Genomic DNA, 27,964 nt, shown 5'->3' on the forward strand with positions numbered 1-27,964 from the left:
ATATAGATAGATAGATAGATAGATAGATAGATATTAAAAAAATGAAGCAATTTATTTTTGGTAAAAGGAAGTGACATTTCAGGGCTTTTGTTTTTATCAGGCGGTAAACCGGTTAAAGAGGTGAGATGTGCCACCACAGAGATCTCTGAGTGTGGAGAGGATGATAAACCTGACAGTAAATACAGCAGCGGTGAATCTACAATCTGTGCCTTCAAACCTGGAGTGGAGTCCTGCTTTGTAAGAAAATCATTCTACTGATATAACTACGTATATAATACTTCAGCTTTGTTTTTCTACGCTGTTCCGCATGTGAAACCATCCTGCCTGTGATTTCTGTGTTTCAGGGCGATGCAGGCTCAGCTGTGGAGTACGATGGACATCTACAAGGAATTATTGTTAGCCAGCCTGTGGATACATGTGCTAAGACCATTGTAATGCTGGACATCTGTCAGTACATGGAGTGGATTGGTAAAACAATGAAGGAGAACTGATGAGTACGTTACAGATATATCTTGTTTAATAATTAAAATAACTACCGTATTTACCTATTTATTTGAGCTTATTAGTCAAACTGCAGCCTTAGTGTGTTTATTTTGATGTGCTTTTCAAATATTTCAAAAGTATGACTTAAGACTATAGCAAAATACAGTTGTTTTGTCCAGCTGCCCATTTTACAACCACTCATCTCCATAAATAAAAAGATAAAACTATCAAAACTTCATGCCTTGTCTGCTGTGTGCTATCTGTCTGCTATCTGAACGTTCAAGGTCTCATTTCCATAACTGAAAAACTATTATCGCGTTCAAGTTTCACTTCCACTTTTCAAGCTAGAGCATCAAACTATTCCTAATATCCAGTGTCACAGCTCACAATTAATTTCCCCACGTTTTTAAATACTGGCTCGGCTCAACCCACCACGGAGCAGAGCAGGATGATTTGTCTGAAGACCAACACTATAAACGTGACCTACAGGCAACGAGGAAAAAGAAAGGACTTGCTACACAACACCTCAGTGTTTGAGGTAAAGACATAAGAAAATCTAAAAAATAATAAAAAAGGAGGTTTTACTTGAGCAGGGGTGTTGAACTCCAGTTTGAGAGTTACTGTTCTGCAACTTTTAGATGCATTTTTTCTCTAACAACTTACTGCTGAATTGGCTCAGCAGCACATCATCCGACTCCACAGATCCCCAAATGAGCCATTCATTTGATTCAGGTGTGAGAACATCTGAAAAAAACAAAGCACCCTAATGTACCATAGACAAGTCGTGTTAAAGTGCAGTCTTCAAGAGCTTTGCCGCCACTTATCTAGAGTAATTTAGGGTGTAATTAATTTCTCTCAAACTTTTACATAATTGATTCTTCTTTGTCTGAATAAATAATAACATGGTAGTATCTAATGACTGTGGGCTTGAACACTTTAGGCTTGATTTTAGTTATTTATTTTTATTTTGACACTCTCTGCTTGTTTAAGTACGCTTAGATTAGACTGGCTTTTTAATTAAGGGAAGTCTGAGTGACAATGTTACAAGTGACTCCTGCTGGTCTACAAACAGCTGCATGCTGATGCCTTGAGCAGACCGACACACTCCTGACATCCTTTGCAGGATGAATGATGTTCTCTTACTGTTTCTTTTCTTATTTTTATTTTTTGGTTTCTTAGAGACAAGCTACCATCTTATGGTTAAATATAAAATTAAGCTGTCAAATACCCGTAAATGTATATTGTGCATATTTTATGGGTATGCAGCTGTGTTAACTATTGACTGACGGAACCTCTCTAAATGGTAAAGAGTGCTGTGACGGTAAACACCATTATACTACAGCATCATTTGAAGCTTCTCTTTATTTTCATTGTAGTGGCAGAGATGAGGCTGCAAAACCACAATGACAGAAAAGACTTTTAGCAGACCTAAAACTTCATCCAGATGTTTATGAAGACAGGACTGATTTTGTTTCCAAGATAGAAGTTCAGTCTCTCAGTTGTGAAATATGGATTATTTTGTTTGTGTGCTAATAAATCTATGGGAAGCACAGGAAATCTATTTCCTTGACATTTCAATGGCATCTCATTGAACACATTTGAAGGCCTGACACTATCTGGACTCAATTTAGAGCATGTCCATGTTGCTAAAAATTAGAAGATTTTGACGATGTGTTGACACTCGTAATGGTTACCCGATACCAGCTGGGAGCTCAGTTATGTGCATACCCTTGTTGGGTTTCAGGGTGTGAAATACTATTACGGGTTTCAGAGATCAGAATGATTGCTGTAGCACAATTTAGCCAGCAGAGGGCTCTGAAGTACAGGCAACCTCTGAGTTTTAGCAGGATTCTCTACAAGGCCTTAACTTTCTGCATTATAAATAGCCCGTTTATTGGTTTGTTTGATGGAGGAAAACATAATACGAAGGTCTCTGATTCTCTGTGGTCGTTCTGCATGGAGTGTTGCATGTTCTCCCCGTGCATGCTTTAGCTCTTGATCTTCCGCTGTCCAAAACATGGTTGCTCTGTGATGGAATGGCAACCAGTATCTGTACACCGACTCTCACCCAGTGACTGCTGGAGACAGACACCGGCCTCTATACCCTGCAAGGATAAAGAAGGTCTCTGGATGTTGGCTTTGGAGGCTTAGCTATGTTTTAGTCCGACCAATAAAATACCAGAAATGCGGCATGCCTTCCAGGCGAGTTTCTCTGGTAACCGGCTAAGCAGATCCTCTGAGGTGAACACTCTGCAGACTCGGGGTCTAAGTATCGCAGGCGCAGATAGCTGGGTAAGTGTTAACCTTTCTGAGCAGGAAGTGAGTTGGGTCCTCAGTGAAAGGAGCCAGAGAGTGAGGGGTGCAGCGCCTCACACATTAACATGCATCTTACTATAGCCTGTTTTATACTGTTACAGACTCTATGTTTATTCTGACAGATGTAAAAAAAAAAAATTAAAACAAAACTTGTCTTTTGAACAGTGCAGTTTATGCTTAAGATTAAAACTAACTATCAATAAATCACAAGGCATATCCATTGTTTCTGGTTATTATTTAATGTAACTTAAACAGGTTAATTGCAAAGGATGACTCTATTTTCTACTTTCTGACTAAATGTGGCAAGAGAGCAAGTTAATCAAATTTTTGAAAAATCCATGTTACTTGCTAAATACTAATTATAACGTACACTTTCCCAGTGTCCAGCCATATGTAGCTCTTTCTTTCTTTCTCTCTCTCTCTCTCTCTTTTTCTACTAGTAGGAGAACGAAGCTGCGCCAATAAGCCAACAGAAATACTGAAGAGAAGAAGAGCTGTCATCAATACGGTTGCAGCCATGCATGTTTTAATGTTACACAATACCGTAAAACTTTATGTTTTCAATACCGTATAAGGTAAACTTTTGGTCCAAGGTAAACTTTACACCAAAAGTTTACCTTGGACCAAACGCCCCCCAAAGCAATCTCAGCGGCCCCCTCTTTAAAAATTTCCGCCAGCGCCCCCTGCCGTCCTCTGAACGCCCCCGTTGAGAAACGACTAGTGTTACACGTGTGAGTTTACTTAAAGTGTCATCTGGAGATGCCAACATGTGGTTAGGAGTCCCACTGAATTCATTTGAATACTTGTAGGTTCTCCTTACACAACCACTCCTTTCTGCAGATTAAACAATTCAGCAGTTTCAGGTTCTGTTTTGACCCCAATGTGGCACACCTCACATCAAACTTGACCATTTTCGCATCACCAAATCTAGTTCAATTACAGGAGTGTAAACTTAAACAAATTATTCTCAAACTTGCGTCAAACTTGTGTTGTTGCTAAGAGTAACATTAACTATTAGGTTTAGAAGGCAATTAATTTTGTCCCAGAGTGCCAGCTGGGTTGCATAACTTTAATTTAATGATTTGAAATGTTCTTTTTGTATTTACTCATGTTATCTTTGTCCGATATTTGTGTGATCTGAAACATGCAAGTGTGACAGAAAAACAGTAACTTTTTCCTAGCATTGTATACATGAATGTCAAATACTAGATAAATTATATACACAGAGTGATCGATTTCTCTTAAGCTTACTGAATAATGTATACCTAACAGCTAAAGGAAGCCAAAATTAGAAAAGTAGAACATTACATCAGTCCACCAAAAAAAAATTTTTTTAATACAGAAATGTCACATTATGGAGAGAACTGGAGACCAACTTGACAGCTGTTCAGTAAAGTCAACAGGAGGGTCAGCCAGACAAGATAGAGAAACTGCTAAGACAGAACTGTATCCAAAAATATCATTCGGAAAGTTGAGTGGAGGAAAAAAGTGCGCTAGAAATAGCTGAAGCAAGCAGCAACAGAAACAACTGCAGCCTTGCTATTGCTCTAAAATGTATTATTTTCTGATAAATCCATTCTTTTTTTAGAATTTGACATAAATGAGCCAGAATGATTTAAATTAACAGGCAAATATTTTTGAAATATTTAACTGTGTGAAATGAATCTATATACGACTTTCTCTTTTGAGCTGAATTCAATATTCAGGGTCAACATGAGGCCATAAGCAGCCACGAAATTACACTTTAGGTCAGCTCTGAGTCAACGTAAAAATATCTCCTTTTACAAAATAGTTCCAGAAATGACACAAATGGAGCTAAATGATATTTGTTTTCAAAACTACAACCACATAATTTAATTTTTTTTTACACATTAAGAACTGGTCAAGGAGACTTAATCCATAGCATACAGCTAGAAAATAAACTCCCCCAGCTTATCTGTGAACATTTTTATGAGTGGACTGAATAAATGTTGTCCTTAACATGATTTTGAAGCCAAGTTTCTCAGTGTAAAAACTCATGCTTTCATTTGACTCAACACTACCACCAACATTAAAACAGAGATTTAATAAACTATAAAGACATGCACACATTATTACCACGCAGTGTTCAGGAGATGCTTTTTAAATGGGATAATAAAACAAAAACAATAAAAAAAATTACGTTGCATACTGTAACCTACATCAATGTAAATGTTTCTGATTCAGGCCCAGATTAGTTTTCAGGTCTGGTTTCACCTCAGTAAAGTGAGAAATAGAAAACAAGACACAGCTCTACATGATGTTACAGCTGGGTGATTTTATTATCGTTCCAACATGGACTGGGTCAGGGTGTTTGCGCGCTCCTGGTGCCGGACTGCGGGATTCAAATTATCTTGACAATAGGGAAATATTTGTGAGCGGAGAAGTCAAACTCTGGCAGCACCTGAAGATACAGGAAAATAAAATTCATCACACTCCAATAAAGGGGAGCTGATACATAACAACAACTATAAAAAGTACTTGACAGAAAACAGACTGCTTTCTTTTTAAAAACATAAACTAGTCTACATTTTGAAACAGCTCTAAGGTATTTTCATTGTAAATAAATTGCGTTACCTTGGTTTCCTTCTTGTGGCCCCCAGCTAGAAGCTTCATCACTACTATGTTGGGCTTGGCCACCTTCAGTGTGCGGTTTACCTGCCATCAATAATTTATTATTTGTTATTGATAGCCATAAATAATGGAGAAGAAATAAATGTTTGGGCCAACAAAGCAGTAATAGATTGGCAATAGGGATTAATGTTTGATTAAAAACATTTTAAACCACCAGGTTTTTTTATTTAAAATGGTGCTGATCATTTCTAGGCATCAAATTTTGTTACTGTAGGAATTTAATTATTCATAGATACTTTAATATTGATCTACTTTTAGAGCTTGCAAAAGTTGAAAAATGTTCCATCATAAAAGATTAACAACAGATTGACTTCCTGACCTCAGCGTCTGGGTTTGGCACACTTTCTAGGATGAGCTTGGCCTGCTGGAAGTGTTTGCTGGCAGCCAGGTAGAGGTCTGCAGAACCTGGTGGAGGATTGTACTTCTTCAGATCCGACATTTCCTGGAGAGGGGAAGAAAAGCAAAACAAAACGGTTCAGAAAGAGACACGTTTGAGATAGGACAGGAGATCTGCTGGACAGGTCACACACTGACTTTACCTTAAACTGGATGTAGTGCACAGGCGGGGGAGTTACTACACTGTTGAAGGGAGCAAAGCGATGCTCGTAGCGGACTTGTTCGCTGTCCAGCTCAAACTGGGGCTTTCGCACCTTTCCGTCCATATCCAAAGCTACCATGGTCTGACAGAAGAGAAGCAGGAAGGACAAGAATACTTGTCCTTTAGCATGGCAGGAAGGGTGTCAAAAAACATAGTTTGTTATTTCCTACCTTGTACATGCCAGCACACATATTCTGGTACGCCTGACTCATGGTGATCTCTTTGCCAAGAGGGCGAACTGCAAAGCAAAATAAAGCGATTTCAGTGCTCTGGAGCCTCATGTCACTTCCTCATGGAAATGAAACATTCTGAATCACGCTTAGGTTAGACGTAAAAACTGGACCTTTCTTCTTCTTCTTGGTCTTTTTGCTGCTCCGTCCTTTCAGCTGTTCCTCCAGAATCCGCTCTTCTGCCATCTGAGAGGAGTCGGCTCTGCTTAGTGTCGACATCAGCCACGCATAGAGGAACTCTGACAAGTACCTACAACCAAAAAAAAAACAAAACAAACACAGTTGATTAGTTTATATTAGATTTTTCTTTTTTTTTAGATAAAGCCAAATTAAAAACAATACATGAGCACCAACCAGTAGATGTAATAGTATTCATGCATGCTGTAAAGCTCCAGTTCAAAACCACTCAAGAGATACTGGATCATGATCCTCAGGTTATGATAGAGGATCCAGGTGCCGAGACAGGCCAAATGTTGCCGTTGAGGCTCCAATTTCATCAGTAAGCTGTGCAGTGCTGCATCCACCTTCTCAGCCTGAAGAGCAAAAAAGATAAATAAATAAATAAACAGCACCTAAACTCCCCAGGCTAATCTAGCTTGTAATACACACAACAAAACGCTGATTATTTTGTTTAACCTCTAAAATGACTGAATCTCACCTCATCCTGTAGCGTAGCAAACTCTTCAAGAATGTGTCCCAGTTTGTCTCTCTGCCGAGCGCGGTTGTGTCCGTGGATCTGGATGAGGTTGCAGAAAGGCTGCACCGGAAAACAGCAGGTGTCAGTGGAAGTGTTATTAAAACTTATAGCAGTTGGTATGCAACTATCATATCTCACTGGGCACAGATCCCTGTAACCGCACTAATGATCTAAGCAAATGTGCATAAATTCCAGGAAGTACTTCAATGCACAAATTTGAATATTTAAAATATACCCTGGAGCAGTGAGTGACAAAGGAGTCGATGTAGTCCTTGGCCTGGTGATTGTTGAAGAGACAACATCTGAACACAGAAATCACATTATTTACTAAATACAACACTAGTCCTAACCTTAAATGCAGCTAAACTGCTGACAGAAACAAAGACTGCACACAATACTCATAATCTCCTGATTGTAATAATGTGATAATCTTATTACCCTACAGTTAACAAACACTTACTTGTAGGAGAGGACTGGTGGGCTAACAAAGTATCTCAGGGCATCTTTAATCATATCTTGCATCAGGTGAGTGCCGAACACTTTCTTATTGTCTATCAGGAACGTCGTCTGAAAAGAAGAGACTTACATGAACTTAATAAAAAAAACAACACATTCACAGTTTTTCTCACCGTATTCACATGAAACATTTCCTGTTTCAGGTCAAATCAATATTATTTATGTTTGCCAAATGTCAAAGTATTATGGGGAACCCCCCTGTCCCCCAACATGTTTTGTGACTTTCTTTAAAGTCAGAAGTTTTCCTACACTAAGATTATTATGTCTTTAACCATTCAGAAAAGCCCAGACAAAGAAATCAGCTATGTGAGCTTTAAACATCAAAAAGATTTTTTGTTATTGTTTCTCTTCCAGTGTCATTCATAATGCTGTGTCTCCTCCCAATAAAAATAAAAAGCTATTTTCTTGTGGTCATTCCATCACTAATGAAGATCAATACTCATCTGTCTTAGCTGAACAGAAAGCACTTGTCTTTCCCATTTTGAGGAGTGGGTAAAAGACACAGTTCTCAAATTCTTTGATATTCATGCCAACTTGAAAAGGAAATAACTGCTTGCAGTCAAATTACTCTGAAAAAAAAAAAAAGCCTGGTCTAGTTCAAAAAGTACATAATAAATTACAAAATGAGATCCAATAAGTTCAGTTTAAAGGAATTTTGTTGAATCATTTTTAGGTATGTTTTCAAGCTGTGAGGACAATAGAGAAGACTCATATTTACATACCTGGAGAAGAGATCTGGAGAGCACACAGGGTGACTGCTCACTGAACTCACAAAAGAAGTCCTGAAAAAACAAGATCCTTCATCCACAAAACATCCTGGAGACCATATTTTACAGGACGGTTTACGGAGAAGCCAAGAACAGATAACTAAGACTCATTTGAAATGTAGAGTGACAAAAACCAATATTTTTCTGTTTTTTTTGTTGTTTTTTTTTAATGGAAGAAAGATATAAACAAAATGGAAAAGAACATTTTGTGTTCTGAAGTAGCTTATTGTACTGTGTTTACCAGAATGCCGTGTAGGTTTGTGGTGTTGACCACATCACAAACCGTCTTGACGCGTTCTATGAGCTTGCTGAAGTAAGCCACCATGTCCTCCCTCTTGATGATCTTGGCGTAGCGAGGAAAGGTAGGTGGCAGCAGTCGTTGGTTCACGAGAGGCTCAAAGCCCATCATGATGGGGTGGTCTGCCATTTTCACACACAAACAAGTACATCACATTTTTTAAACTAAACACTGAAAAGAGCTTGTAAAGGTCAAATCAAGCAAAATGGAGCAAGACTAAACCAATATTGGCTAAAAAAAATAAAATAAAATCTAGAACACAAAAATGCAAATAATTTATACATAACTTCATAGACAGTTTACTTAAAGCTTGTAAATAATTTCAATGTCAAAGCTTATGTTTGACTTGGTGGTTTCAAAGTGTGTGTTACCTCCTTTGGTTGTGTCATTTTGGGACTGGATGCCATACTGGATGCTGGAATGAATGGGTGGCAGCAGGTCAGCTGCCTGAGCTACAAGCTTCTGGGCCTCACTCACTGAGCTGGTCTGATGAACACACAAATACAATACATTTTTCTTTCATTCACATCTGGTTGTGCATATTTATGTTTTCAACCTAAAAAAAAGCTTCTTTATTTATTTGCAGGGCTCCTTCCCTCTTTTCCTTTCCAAAGTGTATACTTATTCAGATTCTGTCTAGTTATTAGACTTTTCCATCAGTTTTTACAACAATCTTGTCAGGTTTTCGAATTGCACAAAGCAGTTGTCAGTGACCTGTTGTACTACCAGAGTGTTTCATTACTTCTTTCAGCATCTGCAATAACTTAGTTCAAGTCTAATTCAAAACCTACACCACTAGTCTTGTCAAATCAAAATGTGCAACTTTATGATTAATGAATATTCATTCTTGCAGTCTTCATATATTCTAGACCAAATAATAACACAGCAGTTTTAAAGGTGGCTATTTGGAATCTAAACAAGACCCAAAACAAGACAAAGTTTAAAAACTTTTAAAATAATTCTCCAGAAGTCCAAAAGCAGTGAAGTTACTCTTTTAGAAACAAGCTGCAATGTGGCAAGTTAATGTTTAAAGATATCTGTAAAAGCCTTAATTGTTATTGTTTAGATTTTTATCTTTCATAGGAATACATCTGAATGTTTTTTTTTTTTACATACTTTTTGAGATGTTCAAAATGATGAAAGTAGTTTAATATTTTCCAGACTTTTCAAGGCTGTACTGGAACCCTGTCAGGCAGTTTTGTTAAGGCACCGACATATTTGTGCATATATTTAATGTTCCAGTCTCTGTGGTTCTGAATTGCATGTGGCCGTTTTCCTGATCTTGCACGTTTCTTTGTTTGCACCTTACCTCTTTCTTGGTGAAGGCAATCAGAGCAGTCAGCAGCAGGCGTGTAAACTTGATTCTGTTGAAAAGTGCCAGACACTGCTGGTGCTACAAAATAAATAAATAAATAAAAACACACAAGATGTCAGTGTTTTCTTGGCATGTATTTCTTATTTTAAATTAACAAAAAGTTAATCTTCAGGACAATTTCATTTCCCATATTTATTACAACGAAGCTAATGGAAACTGTTCCAAAAACAGTTTTAAAGCTCATTTGAATTTCACACGACCACAGACGAGATGGCAAACGATATGTGAGATTTATGCAAAAGTGTAAGGTTATTTGTTGAAGAACAATGGGGAAATCTGACTTACTGCATGCAATCCTACACCCATCATAAAGTAGCACATCTAGATGTGCTAAAAGAAAATCTATACTAAATATGTGTAACACGGTAAACTCACCTCCAGCTCAACGTCTGGGTTTCTCTGCTCGCCTTGCCGGCTGCGTGTGCTCTGTGAGGAGAAGCAACGTACATCAGGACATAGAAAGTAGGGGACATTGGGCTCAAAGCATAAGCTGAACCACCTCTTGTTTCTAGGAAATGGTAAAAAACATTGATCATGTGACCAAATAATTAGGAGGAAGGCATGTTTTAGTTGTTGAAAGTAAGAACCTTATGGGTAAAACGGTTTGTCTTCTGTTTCTTAAAAACTGTTTTTCAGTTTTGAAAGTGAATTTAATCTATCATAAGTTTTATAAGAATTGCATTTAAGAAATATTTTAAAATCAGTCTCCTATATCAATTGTGATATGTATGAGCTACAACGTGAGGTCATAAACTGAAGATAAAAGTGTAGCAAATAAAGTCGAAATGGGGCAAGTTGAGCCATTTAACCATACACTGGCTCAACTTACCCCATATCCTTACTGCAGTTATTTTGGGTGTAGGCTACATATCTTCAATATTAAGTCAAAATTGTGCATTTATATGATTACAGAGTGGACATCATGCCTTGTGCATGTAAACGAAAAAACAATTAGAGGGGCCACCACCAACATTCTTCAAAGAGTCAACAGTTCTCCACCAAGTTGGAGATCTACTGGATCAGCAGTAAAGCTTTGCAAGTGACACTGAAAACCTACACTGAAAAAAAAGAAAATGCGCGTTTGAAAATGATAGGCTAAAAGGATTTTCTCAGATGCCATGGAGTTTCAAATTTCCAAACATATTAAGAAAGAAGCTAACATTTCCAAATGTTAATGTTCGGTTCCCAAGGCCACTTAAAAACATTCTGTTTGTTTTTTTTTTTCTTGATCTAGTGATTCTAAATATGAAAATTGGCTGCAGTAATAGACAGTAAAATACCTTGACTTTCCTCTGTAACTCGTCTTCCACGTCTTTGAGCATGCCTACAAAAGATCGGCAGGAGAGAAAGAAACATCTTATTTATCTGGACACACTGCATATGTTTACAACATACAACAAATAAGCACCTGTCACCCGCAGGTCCGTGACATTATTGGCCATCTTGAACCCATAAGTCATTGCCTGGAAATCCTCCTGTATAAAACATGAGTTAATAATCATTATTTTAGACACTGAAATTAAAATATGTTTCAAATCCTCTTTCTTCTTAAACGGTATAAGACATTAGTAAATTAACCAGTTTGTCAATGTAATCCAATTTGTATCTTAATTTAGTTTTTTTCTTTGGTGGCTAAACATTTTTAAGGAAAACAAATCCAGACTTTTCTAGACTTTAAATTTCGGAGTTCTGTCATTTTAAAATGTGAAACAACAAAGTTCATTATAAATTCAATGAAAATTTGCCTGATTTTTGATAATTACTTGGCAGAGATGTATAAAATGGACATATGGAAACTTGGTGAAAAAAAGCAAGAAACTGGGTTGGATATATGGAAGTATGGAAGGAAGGGCAAAAGAGGAGGGAGATCAGGAAGGAAGGACCACAAAAGAAAAACTTAAGGAAAGAAGGAAGAAAAAATGGAAATGAAAGGAAAGAAGACAAGGGAGGTAAAAATTAAGGACTGAAAAAAAAAGAATGAGTAAAAGACAACATTTAGTCAATCGGAATGAAAATATGAATATTTTCTACACTCATATTTTTTTCCCTGTATTAGTAAATCTCTGGAACATGCAGTCATCAAATTCCATACTAAATGTCCTGCGTAGAAATCTTGAAATTTATCAAGGGATCATTTTTCTCGGAGGTAATGGCCTGAACACATTCAGTTATTTACACACATTCACACCTGGAAGCTGCCAAGTGCAGTCGTAACCAGGCCTACTCTTCAATGAGGCGCTCCAGTGGAGCTGTAATGCACCGCAGTGGTGTTAATGAGTGACTTAGCATACATACCTCAAGGCTCTTCTCACTAGACTTCATACCTGCAGCCTTCTCTAACATTTATCCCCACGATGAGCAGGAGAGGTAAAACAGCTCACCTCTTCAAACACAGCTGCCTTGTTGACTTTTTCCCGCGCGATGTCACACACTTTTAATAAACCCAGGGCAAAGGCCTTGAGTGCTGGCTCCTCGATGAGGTCGGGGTTATGTACGTACAGGCAGGTGAAGACGGTCTGTGCCAACGAGTGACCCTCCAGCCATGTTATCTAGGTAGACGCATGTAAAAACACACAATGTATGAACACTGGGTTTTATGTTTTTAATAGTTTTACAAGTCTTTATAAGTACAAAACCTTTGCATATATTCTCATTAGAATGAATGTTGTATTAATTTGGGTATTTTAAGTTGTTTGAATGCTTCTTCATCATACTAGGCTGACATTAAAACAAGTATCTTTAAAGGATTTAAAAACAAGGGTTGGTTTAACAGGTTTCACTGCGGCCAGATTGCTCGATCTTTGTCTCCTCTGGCCATAAAACGTTTTCCCAAAGGACTCTCACGAGACAAGGATTTCAAATACATTGAAAATAGTTATGGATTGGACAAAGGAGGCCAACAGACAGCTGCAAGGATGCTCAGCTAAAACGAACTCCACCCAATACTGAAGAAAAGTGGTCAAATATCCAGGCGGAATTGTGCCAGGTAGACACTTGCTGATGGATACAAAACCATGTGACAGACTGCTAAAGGTAATATTAACCAAACGTTATCGGACATATTATTAATCAAATTAATGACACTCAAGCATGGATGTATGTCAACTTCAAACCAGCAGAACTAAGAAATTTGTTGAACAATTGTCTTGATACGGTTTTATTAGTTCAGATTCTTCAATCCTTCAGTAATTAGATAAATGCAAATAATTGATGTAACCAACTTTTAATATACATTTTTCTACATCCAGAGAAGTCTCAGAAAACCTCTGCATCTTCTTGGCCAGTCACTGCTATAATTTAAGAGAAATCCAATAATACTACATGTCCACTTGAACTTCAGGAACTATAAATAGGCAATTTACCAAAAATAAAAAAACCCTCACCAAACAGCAGAAACAAGTGTCAATGATCCCAATGAGCTCAGGAAGACTGAGCTCTTTCACCTTGATGGCACCCTCCTGGAACGAATGTCAAATAGTAAATCAAGTTACGCAAAGATCGCTGCCTTATTAGATTTCTAAATAATAGAGCAGATAAAGTAAATGTGTAAGTTGCGTGGTAGAAATTTTGCCTTTGTGTTTTTACTGCTGTACCTTGATTGCTTGTTCAAAATTAAGCACTTTCCTGTTGACCTGGTTTCCGATCATCCCTGCGTCCATCTTAGGATCCATCATTTCGATGGCAGACATGGCCTCAAACAAGCCAAACCTGCACCACAAGAGAAAACTCACTCTTTTCTCTTCTGAAGAATGATATGAAAATTATTTTGTTTTCATTAAATAGCTAAACTACAAACAACATAAAACTGAAGTGTTAAGGAATATTAACCAACAACAAATCCTCTTTTCAGTGAGCTAAACTTTAATTCTGATTAGTTTTTTTTTATTTGAGAAGTTGCAACTAATCATGTAGTAATGAATGCAATTTTGTCATGCTTACAGTTTATCGTGAAGCAGTTCTCCAAGGTTCAACTCTGCAAAAACAAGATAAGAACAAGTTTGTAAAAATAATGATCCCTTCTGGATCTGCTGAATTTCTAAACAATAAAATATTTTACCTTTGCAGGCACCCTTGAACTCATGAGTGATATCAACCCAATTGGCATTGTTCTTCATCTTTTCTGGTATGCCCAGCACCCAGCCAGTATCATCATCTTCAACTGCTGACTTCATCACCATGGTAACCAATAATAACTTAAAGCGAAAAGAGAAGATGAGCATTATGCCAAGGATTAGACAATGTGACACTGTAACATTATCAAAGCTCAAAAATAGTTTACTCAATAATCAGTTTCCCCCACTACTTTTTTGAAGTAATTTTTGAGTTTGATGGACTTTGACTACAGCGACATGCAGTCCACCTCCAAAACAAACTGCAAGAGATTTTTGAACTACTTTTACAGTAAATATTAGTAGTTAATGAAATTATAGACCAAGTATAATTTAAAGTGGGATTACCAAATTTTGATTGATTTAGTAAACTGCTAAACAACAAAAAAAAAAGATCAGCTTCATTAGTATAGTAATCGGTTCAAAGACCAACTCACTGGCGCGTTAAATTGACTAAGTAGTGGACATATTAGCACACTTAGATCAATAAGTGGTTATAATAAAAGACTATGGCCACGATATGTAATGCAAATATGTTGTATGGGCTTATTTAAATCTATTTCACGTTATGTTCAGAAGGACATTGAAGATGATTTGAGAAACTCTAAGCATACTATGTAAGGCACATATATGGCACTAACTGCGTATTTGGGCTTTCTGCTAGTGCTTTCAGAAATATCAGAAATAACCGCGTGACATTTTACCAAAAACGTACAAACACAAAGATGAAGCCATCGCGACAGTATGATAGTAAAGACGCGTGATGATGTTAGCTAGCTTTCGCCAGTTTCAGATACCGTGTGCAAACTAATGCCAGCAACGACATATTTACAGGAAATAAAAAACAATTATGATTACTTTATAGGTTGTTTCCACTATCTCCAATATAACAAACACGAAATCTGTGATTCATGAATCATTATATTGTTATAAACCAGCACTAACCTTGTTTTTTAATTCCTTCGAACACTGTATAGACTGGAACATAAATTTTACGTCATAGGCTGCAGTCAATCTGGGATTTGTAGTCCAAATGGGTACGGGGAACGGTCCTATACACAATATAGCGCGGAATTGACTAAATAAAAAAATGTAAAAACTGAAGATAATTTAAAAGTTGTATTATAAAACGTGGTTTACATTCGGTTTTATTTTAATTACTCATAGAACAAACAAAACAGAAAGACGTAGTCACTCTCGCGTTGCTACTCCCTCTGCTCTCATCACATCATCAGCAGGGCGTTTCAGGCAAACAGTAGCAGTCCCCCTTATCTCAGACTTGATCCTCTCTCAGCTGGACGCAGCTCCTTTTCGTGCAGGTTTGAGAAATGGTATTTTGCTTTTATTGTAAGAATCTGTTGTTTTGTCTCAGCTCGCTTTGTGCTATAAATTGAGCATTGCTAGCTTATTTCACCGTTAGCTGGCCTGCTGGTGCAGACTTGCGGCCGTTAATGAGTGACCAGCACAGCAGGTGCAGAGGCCATAAGCTTCAACTGGGTTATCCAACTTGGCATCTTTAAGATAAACAATAAAGTAAAATACAAATTTTAACTTGCTGTCAGAAGCAGGAGGCAAAATTTTGTCCTTAATAAATTCTACATTGTGGGAGAAAACCGGTCTAGCGTCTGTTCTGGCGAAGAGAAGTATGGGTAATGTGTCAGTTGTTAAACTGGTTTTTTGAACGTATGAGCTACTCTTTGGTTGCAGCTTTATTCCCCCTCAAACCATAATTATCACTCTAAATTATCTGACAAATTTTCCTGCACATAGTGATGATGAAGGGCTGTTTCAGTACGAGTATGTGAAATTTTGTGGAAAACCCCCCCAAAACTATTGAGTAAGGTTATCCTGATTTTCAGCTGCTTTTGCACCTTCTGTTCATATTGCAACAAAACTTTAGGTGAGGAAAAATTTCTTTTCTAAATGTATTTATTTTTTAAATCTAGTGTTTTCTCAGCGTTTTCCACATACTTTAGCTTTGACCTATACTCCATATACTAGTCTGCCTGGATATGAAGATGTGAAGACAATTTTTTTTCATGACATGTTCAGCCTGTTAATGCATTGCCAAGTAGAAGGCACATCACTGATAGTTTTAGAGAAGCGGCCATTGCTTTCCATCAGTCTGGCATGGTTTATACAGTTATATCCAAACAATTTTATAAGTTCATCATAGTACACTGGGTCTGCTACATTTCCTGTCACAGTTACATGACCTGACCAAACGGGATGACAACCAGGAGTTTATTTCCAAAACTAGGGTAAATTAGGCAGTAGCTTGTGTTGTCCTGGAAGACTCTTCTTTGTAAAGCTGTAATAGCATGGATTTTGAACTTTCTCATTTGGTTTTATAAGGCAAAGGTTTGGATGTTTTTACCAAAATTCACTGCCGTTGTTGGTGAAAACCTTTTCTAGCGGTTAAGCACCTCCATGCACACCAGCAGTGACAGTGGTTGAGGGCTAATAGATTTTGACTTGTTTTGGAGACTCGGAGCTAACTATGGATTACTGAACTCCTACTCTTGTAGTTTAGAGGAAGATGTAGGTGCATTAGTCTGATAGCTGTGCAGTGGTCCTTAACACTAAAGCAAATCTACAACAGAATGGCTTTACATGAAAAGAAACGGGGTGTTGCAATGCTCATTCAATATCACAACCCAATGCAGTCTGTTTACCTATAAATCTATCACTCCATGACCCTAAAGCCTCGTAAGCACAAGCAATGCTCTAAATATAAATCTTACCCATTATCAAATAGGCTGTTTTACAATTGCAATGACATCAAATACTACAGCTATGACACAAAGCAGTTTATTTTGAAACACAGATGTAGTATTTATGCTTATAAGTGAGATTGACACAAATAGCTTGAGAAGCAAAGAAAAAAAAAAGCAATCTTATCTAAACCAGTTTTGGGATTTAACATGAATATAATCATTATCACTTAATGAATGCCTATTCCTAGTTGGAATGCAGGATTTTAAGAGTTCTGCACTTGCTAATGTTTGCTAACCTCAATATGTTTGTTTATATATGATTAAGAAAAAAAAAATATTCCATCCATTTATATACCTCTCATGGTTGTACCAGCAGTGTTGCACACAAATGGAGTCTTTCTGCATTTGAGTGCAGCCTATGTTAAAAAATGTAATGTGTAGCATCAAGGTTAGCAGTAAAAGAAGGCCTTGCATATAAATTCCTGAAACTGAAAGAGGAAGTATTTAGGTTTTATCATGAGTCTCTGGACTTTTCCCATGTTTAAGGTAGAAATGAATATGCATGTGCACTCTGATATCTAGTTATAATTCAATAGCATATATTGTTATGCTGTAAAACATTTTACTCTTTCATGACCTTCCTCAGGTTGCCAGTTTGGGACGAATCCTGCACATATTTATAGACTTGTACATTCAAAGCTGGGGACAGATGAGCTTTATTGTCAGCTGGTTTTGGCATAGTTGCTTGGCCGGCTCCAGTTGAGAGTCCTGTGGGAACTCATGCGACACCGGGGGTGAAGGTTAATCATGCTTGTTTCCAAATGATGCACAATGTTTTGACTTGTGCTCTTTTAGTAATGCGGACTTTGTTTTCATTCTCTTGCAGTCGACATGACCTTTTGACGTGGGGGAAAAAATGAACAAACCCAAAATGGCCACAGAGAAGGGGTGAGCTGATGCGTGCACAGCCACACACACGAGCAGTGATGTGTGGGAATGTGTGTAGCTTAGAGAAACATTTTTTTGTTTTGTTTTATGAGCTCCTTTGCTCCTGATTTGCTTTTATGATGTTGTTCTGTCCCTGTGCTGTTTTAGTTTTTGACTCACTTCAGAGCAGCGTCTGATCCCACTGTTTATCTTCTGGTCGCACCATGTGTGACCATGTGAGAGAGAGGCTGTCAGCATTTGTGCCAGAGAGCCCTGTGCAGAGATAATTACATGGCCTCCAGAAGTAGCCATGTGAATTTGTCACGACTAAAAATAATCTGTGTTCATCTCTGTCTCAGGTTTATTTAAGCTCTACATCTGTTTTTGTGTCTTTGTCCGCTCATGCATTACATTCTCCCATCATTCTTGACATTTTCTTTAATTTTCTGTCTTGATCACTCACTTTCTATTTCTGTTTTCGTCTCCGTCCCCCTCTCTCTCTCTTTATAAGGAATGAGAACTTCTGCTCTGCTGGGTATAATCAGAGTTTAGATTTTTCATTGTTTGCCCTTGCTGTACCAAGTGACCCCTAATCTCTTGCTTCTAGTTCAGTGCCAGGGAAGTTCATATTTTTAGAAAAATATTGGTCACCCTAGAAATAGCTAATCTCTCGGGAACAGCCATTAAGTCAGCTTTAGTAGAATAATAAATAAATCTTAAAGTAGATCTGATGTGTGTTTGGTAACGGTGGGTTACCAGTGAGGCTGTTCCTATTTATATTTCATTGTTTTTGACATGCACTGCCTTGCAAAAGCAGCGATGCCATTTTTTTTTTCTCATTTCGTCATCTTCAACCTCAGACTTAAATGTATTTGCTACTTTGGGTCAAATAAAACCTCAAGAAAATACTGTGAAATTCATCAAATATAAATGTATTTGTATATTAGATCATAGTTCCTCTGTTGTACAGCATAGTGTGTCCAGTTACATGGAAGACAGAAGCGATATGAGAAGGACCTGTTGAGAACTTTGTGAATTCAAGTTTCAATGTCGTTTTTTTTTTTTGCCCCAGTGTTCCCAGTAACTCCAAGGTAGCAATGCTCCTCTGCCAGCTGGAGAAGATGAACGAGGAGGTCCTGGTGAGAGATGTAGAGACAACAAGGCTGGTCACAGCAAAGATCCTTCATCTTATACAGACACAGGGTAAGGGAAGATAAAAAGCGAGTCACTTAAGATATGCTGGCCTCTTTATTAGGTACACATGTTCTTGTTAACACAAATAGCAATTCAGCCAATCACATGTTAGCAACTCAATCAATTTAGGTATTTAAAAACTTGCTGATGTTCAAAACAAGCATCACAATGGGGGAAGAAAAATATTTACGTTACTTTTAGCGTATTTTATGGTTCCAGAAAAACTGGTCTCAGTATTTCAGGAATATTCACCATATTCGCAGATTTACAAGCAGTGGTTGAAAAGGAAGATGAGGAATAAGGAGGTGTGTGGATGAAAATCCTTTTCTTGCTGTCAGAGGAGAGTTGGCAGACTGGATCAAGAAAGTAGAAAAGCAACAGCAGTTTAAATAATTCCCTTGCTAAAACCAAGACATGCAGAAATGAACACTGAAAACACAGCATGTTGAAACTTGAAGCAGATGGTCCACAACAGCAGAAAAACACAACGGGTGTCTCTTTAGTCAGCTAAGAACAGAAAACTGAGGCTTCACACACTCACCAAAATTAGACAAATAAGTGCCTGATTTGATAAGTCTTGATCTCAGCTGCAATATTCAAATGGTATGGTTAGAATTTGATGTAAACAACATGAATAGCATGAATCTGTCCTACCTGTTTGGGAATATTCTCATGACACACTATTAGCCTGGGGATGTCACTTGAGCATCGTTTAAACACCACATCCTAGCAGAATGTCACTCAACTTGTCCAACTCTGGGTCACCTGATCTACCCATTTTCTGATGCTTACTTTCAGCAGGATTTATGCACCATCACCAAAAGTCAAATAATTTCTGCTAGGACTGGACGATACAGCCCTAGTATCACGATATAAGCTTTTTGCATCAGTCGTTATCAATAATTAGTCATTAGTTTTCAGTTTTAAATATCTGAAATATTACCAAACTAGTAGCGTAACTTTGCTTCTGTTATCCACAGCTGTTATGAGGCAGCAGTTATAAAGCGTGGTGTCGAAACCTAAACCGTTGCTGTGCAACTCAACAAATTTATGCTAGGTAACCAAAGAGTGAGTGAGTGAGTGAGTGAGTTTATGCCTCTCACCTTACTTAGCTGGTTGAACAGCTTCAGTCTTTTCCCTGCCTACATCCCCCAAAATGCTGTGCGGTTCAAATTGGAGTTCTATTAGATGTATCATATAGTGATATGCATCACATCGCAATATATTGTCTATCGCGACATATGTTTTTATATGTCATGATATACATATTGTTTAGCTCTAATGTCAACTAGTTTCTTGAACATGACAATGAGTTCACTGTACTATAATAGCTGTCATCTTACCATCCTGTCTGACTCCAGTAATACCTTAGGTATGAAATAGAACAGGACAGGCCAGAAATCTGCAACAGCCATGTGATGCTATCCTCTCTGTCAGAGGAGAGTTGGTAGACTGGATCAGGATGGTAGAAAATCAACAGCAGAATTCTTTGTTCAAAACAAGATTTGTAGAAGCAATCAATGACTACATAGCGTGTTGAAACTTGAAATGAACTGTATACAATGTAGGATTGCATTGAATTCAATAAATGGCAATAAAATAAACAGGCCAAAAACACAGAGCCTTCCAAAGAAAACCATCACACAACGCGATCGTCATCCACCTTCTGGATCAGTTTTCAAATCCGAGCATAATTATCTTCAGTTTTTGCTGATTGCAGATATGAGGTTATAGCCTGATTTACTTTTAGCTCAGTGTTGCTAGGGAGCCAAATATTTATACATATAAACTTACAAAGTAATGTTTTAGCCTCTTTTTCTTTTTTTGTTCTTTTTTTAGATATTTGTAACCTTAAACAGCTAAACTCCAGCAGAGATAAATATCTGACTGATGAGGTCCGATAAGCTCACTTTTTCCTAAAAGCCACTTTGCCAAATGTTTAGTTTTTTTCCTTTTGCTGTCCTAAATTATATAGTCTCCAGTTTGTAATATTGACATCTCTGTAGACTTGATCTTTTTACTTAAAACATTAAAACACCTTATTTTTCCTTTACATTTTCAAAAGGTTTTAATCAGGAGTTAAGTTAATTAAAAGCTTGTTTTACCTCTTTGTGTGTAAATGGGTGCGGCAGTGGCTGAGATGTAGATTGACTGATCTTGAGCCTCACAGTTTCTGATTACTCTTAAAGAGCAGTCTTGATCTCACAGCGGAAGGAGAAGGCATTGTGCCACCTCACGGTGTTGAACACAGTGTAACATGAGTGCAGCCTTGTTAGCAGGGAGCCTCTGTTGTAAACTCGGATTAGTTCAAATATCAGTTTCACATTGTTGTTGCACTCTTACTCTCAATAAATGTATTTGTCTAAGTGGTGAAACTAACTGACAATTTTGATACTTGTTCAGGTCATTTATCAAGTAAATATGCAGAGCGTTCTCAGCGTTCTAGTTGCGACATGTCAGGATTGCCTGCTATTCTGCAATTGACATCGCTGTAAATAGCAAACACACTCACAAAACTAGCAATGTAAAGACATGAACTCAGGCTGCTGGATATATGAAGTGTACTTTCAACAACATTTGACTCAGTCGTCTCGAAAAATAATTGAATCATGAATAAAAACGTCATCATAATCAGTCGCAGATTATTGACCGATTTCCAATTGTAAGATTTCTTTTAAAATCTGCTATAATTTAACTGGTTTCTTTTTAAGGTGACAAGTAATCACATAAAAAAATGTAAAAAAAAATCTGGCCATTCTGTTGTGTTGTGCGGGAGCCAAAATAATAACACTCTGTAATAGGGCAGACACTGTGATAGATTTTTAAAATTTAAAACAGAAAATTAATTTGGAGTTAATACTTTAAGCTGTCTTTACTGTCTCACATTAGTGATCTGCATTACTAACTGATAATATCAGTCTGCGTGTGACCTTAAGAAATGTAGACCCTTACCGTGACGTAAGAGATTTGCAAAGGTCTAACATTTCCAGTTCCAGTTCCAATTCTTACAGGCTGAACACAAAGGAATACAATGAAGCCTTGAGCATGCTGGTATCTAATAACATGTGCTCCAGTTAAAATCACTCCTATGCCATTTCAGGTATGAAATTACCAAAAATTCAGAAAGGTAAGAAATTACAGGCACCCATCACCAAAGACTGACTCTCCGCTCCAGCTGTCTAATTGAACAAACCACATGCCGCCATTGAAAATACAGTAGCCTTTTAAATAGCTTCTTACACTGCTGTGCTTCCTCTGACTTTATTTTTAAACCATGGCCTCTGCAGAATCTTAAAGAGTCTTTATACTTTTCTCCGTATTAGGTTTGAATGTTAGACCTTGAAATTATACTAGCTCATCAATGTCATGTAGTTAATGTCGGTCAACTTTTCTTTAGCATGCCAAGTCGGTTTCTGCTGGAACTGTCATGGTGTATGTTTAGGTTACTACAACAAAAACATTCCTTGAATTTTATTTGATGCTTTTTTTTAATAAGGTATAAATGTAATGAACTGGATTTCGACGGAACCTGCTACAGTTAACCATTCCATTATGAACCTCACTGTCTACTGTACGAAGGTGGTGAAGTTGGATGACCAAGGTGTGAAACACTGGAATAACATTCCAATCGAAAAAAAAATGACTAGGTTATGTTAACTTGCTAAACACATTATGCAATTTAAAGTGATAAACATAACTACTCTGAGTTAATAAAATTTTGAAATCTAAGATATAGTTTTATAAAGTCTTAAATTTAACAAATTGAAACTTGCAAAATCATGTTGTAGGAGACACCTCACTGATACTGAAAAGAGCTAACTTTGACTCTTCTTCCTTCAGTAGCAACTTCCATACTGAAGAACTCAAGGTGACCTGGCAGAACCTCCTTGCTTTGTGTTCATTGGATGTAAAAATAAATGATTTTTCCGAGTTTCCAATCAGCCAATCGGGCTGTAAATAATCTGATGCTGGTCACCAACCATTTTCTCACTCCTTCTCTTAATATTTGTAAACAAGAACAACCTTCAGAGAAACGACTAGGGAATGCTTGTGTTATGTAATTAAGTAAAGAATTTTGGTAAATCATTATTTTTTTCCCATGCCAACATGCTTTGCATTCCCTCTGACCTTGTTTCCATCTCGTCTTTCCTGAATATCATCTTTCCTCTTCCCATAGTTTCGTTCTTCTCCTCTCTCCAAAGTCAAGCAGCTAATCCATTCTGACTGACGGGCACAGTGGAAAACTGTCTGTCTGTAACTCTATCAATCATGATATACAGCTGTTCCCCTTCTCATCTCCTGCTTTGCTATCTGTCAGTGCCTCCCCTGCAACTCCAACTTGAAACGTGTATGAGTATGACGTTGGTCAGAGGGAAGTGGAAGGGGGGCTCTGACCCTGTTCACAGTAACTATACACTCCAGGAGGGACTTTTCTGTACTCTGTCTTAAGTTCAGAGTCTTAGGGGCTTAGGAGGCAGTGAAGAGGAACCTAAAGAAAGAACAAGAGAAAGCTAAGACTTATTACAGTGTCCTTTTCAGAGTTGTGTATTCCCTTATATCTTACCAACTTTTACTTGAAAGGATGCATTGTAAGCAACGATTTTCTGTTGAAGCAAGCAGTAGTTGAGTTGTTGGCAGAGTCTAAAGGGAGGTGCTTGTTACTAAGTGTGGATATCTGTGCACACACGGTAGAAGAGCAGGTGGATTGTGTTAACATCTAAGGAGATCACTGCTTGCCATGAGGGGATGCAGACATACCAATGAAGCTTTGGGAGTTCTTCAACTTTTGGCATCATTTACTGTAACATATCAAACTCAGAAGGGTTCTGATTTACTACAGTAAAGAAAAGCTGGTAACTGGGAAAACAGTGTGCATTTTCATTCATCCCATCTGAGAAGTATTAGGTTTGTTTTGTTTTTAAAATGGATTATCACTACACCAGGAGATACTATCCATCGCTGGACTATGCAGATTCATCAGGTAGGGTGACAAATGACAAAATACACAAGTGAGTTATTTAGAGAGTTGGAATTGAGTGTAGAATTTGAAATGTGGATACATTCCTAATTCTCTATTTTTTCTTACTCATTTGTGAAATTTGTGGTAGTCATAGGCACTAGCAGCACATACCAAAAATGGCGACAAAAAGTTGGATTTTAAATGATTTTGTGGTGGATTTTTTATTTATTATTTTTTTCCATATCATTTGACCTGATGACACAGACTTTACAAGATCCCAATTTCTGTGTAAAAACTGAGATATAAGAACAACTTTAAAAATGTATACTTCTAGCCTTACTGTTCTGAGTGACCATTAATAATAGATGTAGAGGTGGAACCAGACTTTTGAAAATATTTGAAAACTAAGTTGTTGCAGAGTTTACATTTAAAATTGGATTTAATTAGTATCTTAGCAACAGCTTGACATTACTAACTGTAAACACTGGTTTTCTTGTGCATTCTTTCCAGAATTTAGACTCTGAAGCTTTGAGGTTTTCTGAAGGTCATCAATATTTCCAGTTCAGTCATATTCCATAATATAGTTTTAAAGCTTGAAAGCTAAAACCGAGCAGCTCTTGTGTAACATATTTAGCCTTCCTGTTATCTGTTTTTAAAAATCTCCCTGTAATTGCTTGAATGAATTGCAGACGTATCTGGACATGTCATAGAAAATGTTTTGCTTTTAAATTGCTTCTTATATTTCCTGGTTCCTCTGAATTCATTTTAAACACCCCACTCATGCCAAAAATGACAATGTGTTCACTGATCAGTAATGATCAGATTTTTATATTCCCAACCTGGTCCAGTCAAACATTTAAATTTCTGTACATCTCTACTTGAATAAAAACATAGGAGTTCACTGTGCTGAGATTAAAATGTAGGTAATTTTGTTCTGGGAAGCATTTTTACAGAAAGGCGTCAATCACCTTCTGGTGTCGAGGCGCTGATTTGTTTAGAAGCTCTTTTAAAAGTCTGGCATGTTACAAATGTTTTCAGAAGATGCTGCGCCCCTCTCCACTGATCTAAAGTGTGTGCAAGGACAGACTGGACAGACACGATTCCTGTTTGGTCTCCAGTGTAACTTTGGCATGTTTTCCTTACTGCAAGTTGTAAGAGCTGCATACTTGGCACATTTTACCCCCACTAATGACGCATTGCATGTTGTGCCAAACACGCAAAGCTGCCAGACATAAAGTCTAAAATCTCCATCAAGTAATGTAATCCTCCACTTGGGTTTTTTTATATAAGGTCTGCATTTCTGTCATAAACTGCTGACTTAAAAGAAATTTAATAACTCCATTTACGTCACTTTTAGTTCCCTTTTTGTCATTATTTTTGTTTGCATTTTTCCCCCCCACTATATTTATGTGCTCTTTGTCATTGAAACTTATGAGAAATCATAAAGAGTTTGTTGCAAAGCCTTCAGTGTCTGTTCTGGGTATTTCTTGTTTTGAGAGTTCTAATGTGTTCATTTTAATGTGTTTGCACTCGCAAAACAAGAGAAAGTATCTTTTTTATTAGCTTTTGGAAAAAAAAATAAGAAGTCAGACAAAAATGGAGAGGTTGAGTAATTCAAGCACTGATATGTTAAAAGTCGTCTTCTGTTGACTCGAAAATGTAATCTTATGTTTGAAGAGTCGTTTTTAAGTTTGTTTTAAAAGTCTTTAAAGGTTGAACATACAAGATGTTGAAAACTAATATAGATGCAAACAACGCTTTGCTATGTAAAGATTCAGTGGATTAAATGTGTCTGCCGTAGAGAATGAAGTCACTTTCTTTGTCTGTTGTAACGTGAGCCTCTGCACTCTGTTGTGGCAACCAGTGTAATTGCAAAGCATATTTTCGAACGGGAGCCCTTTAAAGTTTGAGCCGTTTAACCAGAGACAATCTTCTACACTGTAGCTCCTGAAAACAAACCAAGGACTCCAGCTAAGATGGCTGCTATAAAGAAAGGATAAGACCTTGCATTATGTCGACTCTGATGAGATACAAACCTCTGAAGGACTCTGAACTTTTTTTCAGTTTGCTTGGCTTTAGAAATCACAGGAGTTTGGCAATGGTGGTCATCACCTGCTCTGTGGGATTAAGATTAAAAAGTGCTGCTGTTCTTTTTATAAAGTCTTTACATCAGTTGAACTAAACAAATTTCTTTGTTTTTTACATTTCTGATTATTTTTTTATTCTGTGTGGTGTTTCAGAGAGGAGTGGAAAAGAGGTGATGTCCAAAGGCTCCAGTGGAATGGAGGTCATCCTGTCTTCCCTGGAGGTCAGCACATGTTCACTCAACCACAGACTTTCTCTTCACGGCATTGCAACACAATCTGTTTAATAGACCACCTTTTCTAAAATTCAACAACCGCAGGATTAAGTTACTTTGCATGAACAGTCTTACATTTACCCTTTTGGAATCAACCACATAATGGAGGTTTTTGGCCTCTCAGATGCAGGTTTTAGAATAAATAAGTTTCACTTGAAAACCTCTCATTTATATGTCTGAAAATGTTATAGAAAATATGAAAACAATCCCGTTTACAAAAAAATACCACAAAAGGAACCATAATTCAACTAAAACCTTGTATGATGTAAGAATTAAGGATTCCTCATTTTCAGCATGAAACCATCTATTCACTTGTAACCATAGAATCACATAACTGTTCTCAGTTAAAAGGGTTTATTAAAAGCAAATTAATTTATCTTGCTCTTAGTGAACAATCTTCTCATTCCTAAACTTTGTCATTCTCCTTTAAAAACTGCAATTTTGCAGCTGATTTCACATTGATCCCAAAGTCTTCTACATTTAACCCAAAAATAAAAACTTCTGAAAAAAGCGTAGAGAGAATCGCGCTTCATTTTCCAATTTGCAAACTTTTAACATGTGGTGTTTGTCACTTTGACAGAACAGCAGGGATGTCCAGACCACCTTGAACATCATGTCCATCCTCAGTGAGCTGCTGACAGTTGGTAAGAAGACTCCGATTTATTTTCTTCACATTAAAATCAAGCTGCCTAAAGTCAGAATACCTGCATTTATTTATAAGTGCAATAAATGATTTTAAAACATGATACATGTTCTTAATGCATACACAGTATAATGTGATTCCACAATTAACGATGTGGTAGAAATAAATTGTATCAATGTTAACTCAAGTGGTTCTAATCTTGTCCTGAATTAGGTTTCAGCTCATTTAGTACAGTTCTATTCTTGGTTTTCTGTCTTAGGCAGAGGCCGCAGAGTGGGAGTGTTTGTTTCCAAAGGAGGAACTGGAGTTTTATTCCAGATTCTGATTTCTGCCAGTAAAGACCTTCCTCCCAGTGAGGAACTTATGTTGCAGCTTCACTCACTACTGGCGAAGGTTGGACCAAAAGGTATTTTTATTGTCACAGTCTATCACCATCTATTACCATCTAAAACATGATCTTGAGCTGTAAAAGTGTAGAATGCCTTCTCTGGGTCGGGGAAGAAGTCCTGCCCTAAGTGGAAGCGTTTAAGTGTCTCTGGATCTTGTTCTATGGATCTTCTTTTCCCTCTCTGGAAAAATGGAGATGTAGATCTATAGGCAGACTGGTGTGGTGCCTACAGGGAAGTGGGTGCTGTGCCGGTCTGTCATGGTGAAGAAAGAGCTAAGGCAAAGTTCTTGATTTATCGGTCAATCTAGATTCCTACCCTCTACTATGATCAAGGACTTTAGGTCATGACTGAAAGAACAAGATCACAAACACAGGCAGCCAAAATGAGTTTCTCAGACAGGTCAGAGTAAAGCCGCTGCTTCTCCACATGGAGATGCATTTCTTCAAAGTCAAAAAGTTGATTAGGTATTTTTGTAACTTTTTATGTCAACTTGACTGTTAATGATGTAGTTATATAGATGTAAAAAGAAAACTGCAAATGCCTGATTTAAAAAAAAAAAAACATTGGTATGCTGTGGATAACTCGGATTATAAATTAATTCTAACTACATGTTGAGTGCGTAATCTTAACGTGATTCTTGTCCTACACTGTTAACATGTTTAATCACGTAAATGATTAAAAATTGTTAAAAAATAAAATCACACATTGAAATATAGGTGATGTTTATCTGCAGT

The 27,964-nt window shown here is 37.3% G+C and overlaps 3 protein-coding genes across 8 annotated transcripts in view; 2 read left to right on the plus strand and 1 right to left on the minus strand.

The window, feature by feature from the left end:
• LOC103135382 (cationic trypsin-like) overlaps positions 1-721 on the plus strand; it is a 1,921-nt gene extending 1,200 nt beyond the window's left edge. Inside the window, exons 4-5 of the mRNA XM_007548056.2 lie at positions 101-237; positions 345-721. Coding sequence (XP_007548118.1) covers positions 101-237; positions 345-491 — 284 coding nt within the window. The 3' untranslated portion in view covers positions 492-721. The remainder of the gene's footprint in view (positions 1-100; positions 238-344) is intronic.
• A 4,352-nt stretch (positions 722-5,073) lies between these two features.
• On the minus strand, positions 5,074-15,673 carry naa35 (N-alpha-acetyltransferase 35, NatC auxiliary subunit). 3 transcript variants are annotated; one of them, XM_016669478.1, is made up of 23 exons: positions 15,598-15,673; positions 13,990-14,125; positions 13,872-13,905; positions 13,526-13,640; positions 13,316-13,390; positions 12,314-12,481; positions 11,341-11,407; positions 11,213-11,256; positions 10,308-10,358; positions 9,867-9,950; positions 8,929-9,043; positions 8,501-8,679; positions 8,215-8,274; positions 7,437-7,543; positions 7,212-7,278; positions 6,938-7,036; positions 6,634-6,812; positions 6,393-6,529; positions 6,220-6,287; positions 5,991-6,131; positions 5,771-5,893; positions 5,395-5,475; positions 5,074-5,221 (listed from the first exon to the last, which is right to left on the minus strand). In XM_016669478.1, the coding sequence occupies exons 2-23, from the start codon at positions 14,108-14,110 to the stop codon at positions 5,162-5,164; spliced, it is 2,175 nt and encodes a 724-aa protein (XP_016524964.1). In that variant the 5' UTR covers positions 14,111-14,125; positions 15,598-15,673; the 3' UTR covers positions 5,074-5,161. The 3 variants fall into 3 exon arrangements, with proteins under 3 accessions (XP_016524964.1, XP_007548125.1, XP_016524963.1); XM_007548063.2 differs by lacking the exon at positions 15,598-15,673 and adding an exon at positions 14,987-15,181; XM_016669477.1 differs by lacking the exon at positions 15,598-15,673 and adding an exon at positions 15,237-15,325 and having other exon boundaries at positions 5,076-5,221.
• Positions 15,272-27,964, plus strand: part of agtpbp1 (ATP/GTP binding carboxypeptidase 1) — a 28,725-nt gene continuing 16,032 nt past the window's right edge. The window contains exons 1-7 of one of the 4 annotated variants that reach the window (XM_007548058.2): positions 15,289-15,372; positions 17,405-17,558; positions 17,645-17,706; positions 18,758-18,888; positions 26,080-26,147; positions 26,779-26,842; positions 27,101-27,247. In XM_007548058.2, the coding sequence (XP_007548120.1) occupies positions 17,675-17,706; positions 18,758-18,888; positions 26,080-26,147; positions 26,779-26,842; positions 27,101-27,247 (442 nt within the window). In that variant the 5' untranslated portion in view covers positions 15,289-15,372; positions 17,405-17,558; positions 17,645-17,674. Of the gene's footprint in view, positions 15,373-17,404; positions 17,559-17,644; positions 17,707-18,757; positions 18,889-23,646; positions 23,861-26,079; positions 26,148-26,778; positions 26,843-27,100; positions 27,248-27,964 lie in introns of those variants that run through there. The other 3 variants (XM_007548060.2, XM_007548057.2, XM_007548062.2) reach the window with 3 other exon arrangements.

The sequence above is a fragment of the Poecilia formosa genome, unplaced genomic scaffold, assembly GCF_000485575.1.
Source record: "Poecilia formosa unplaced genomic scaffold, Poecilia_formosa-5.1.2 Scaffold25, whole genome shotgun sequence".
Classification (NCBI taxonomy): Eukaryota; Metazoa; Chordata; class Actinopteri; order Cyprinodontiformes; family Poeciliidae; genus Poecilia; species Poecilia formosa.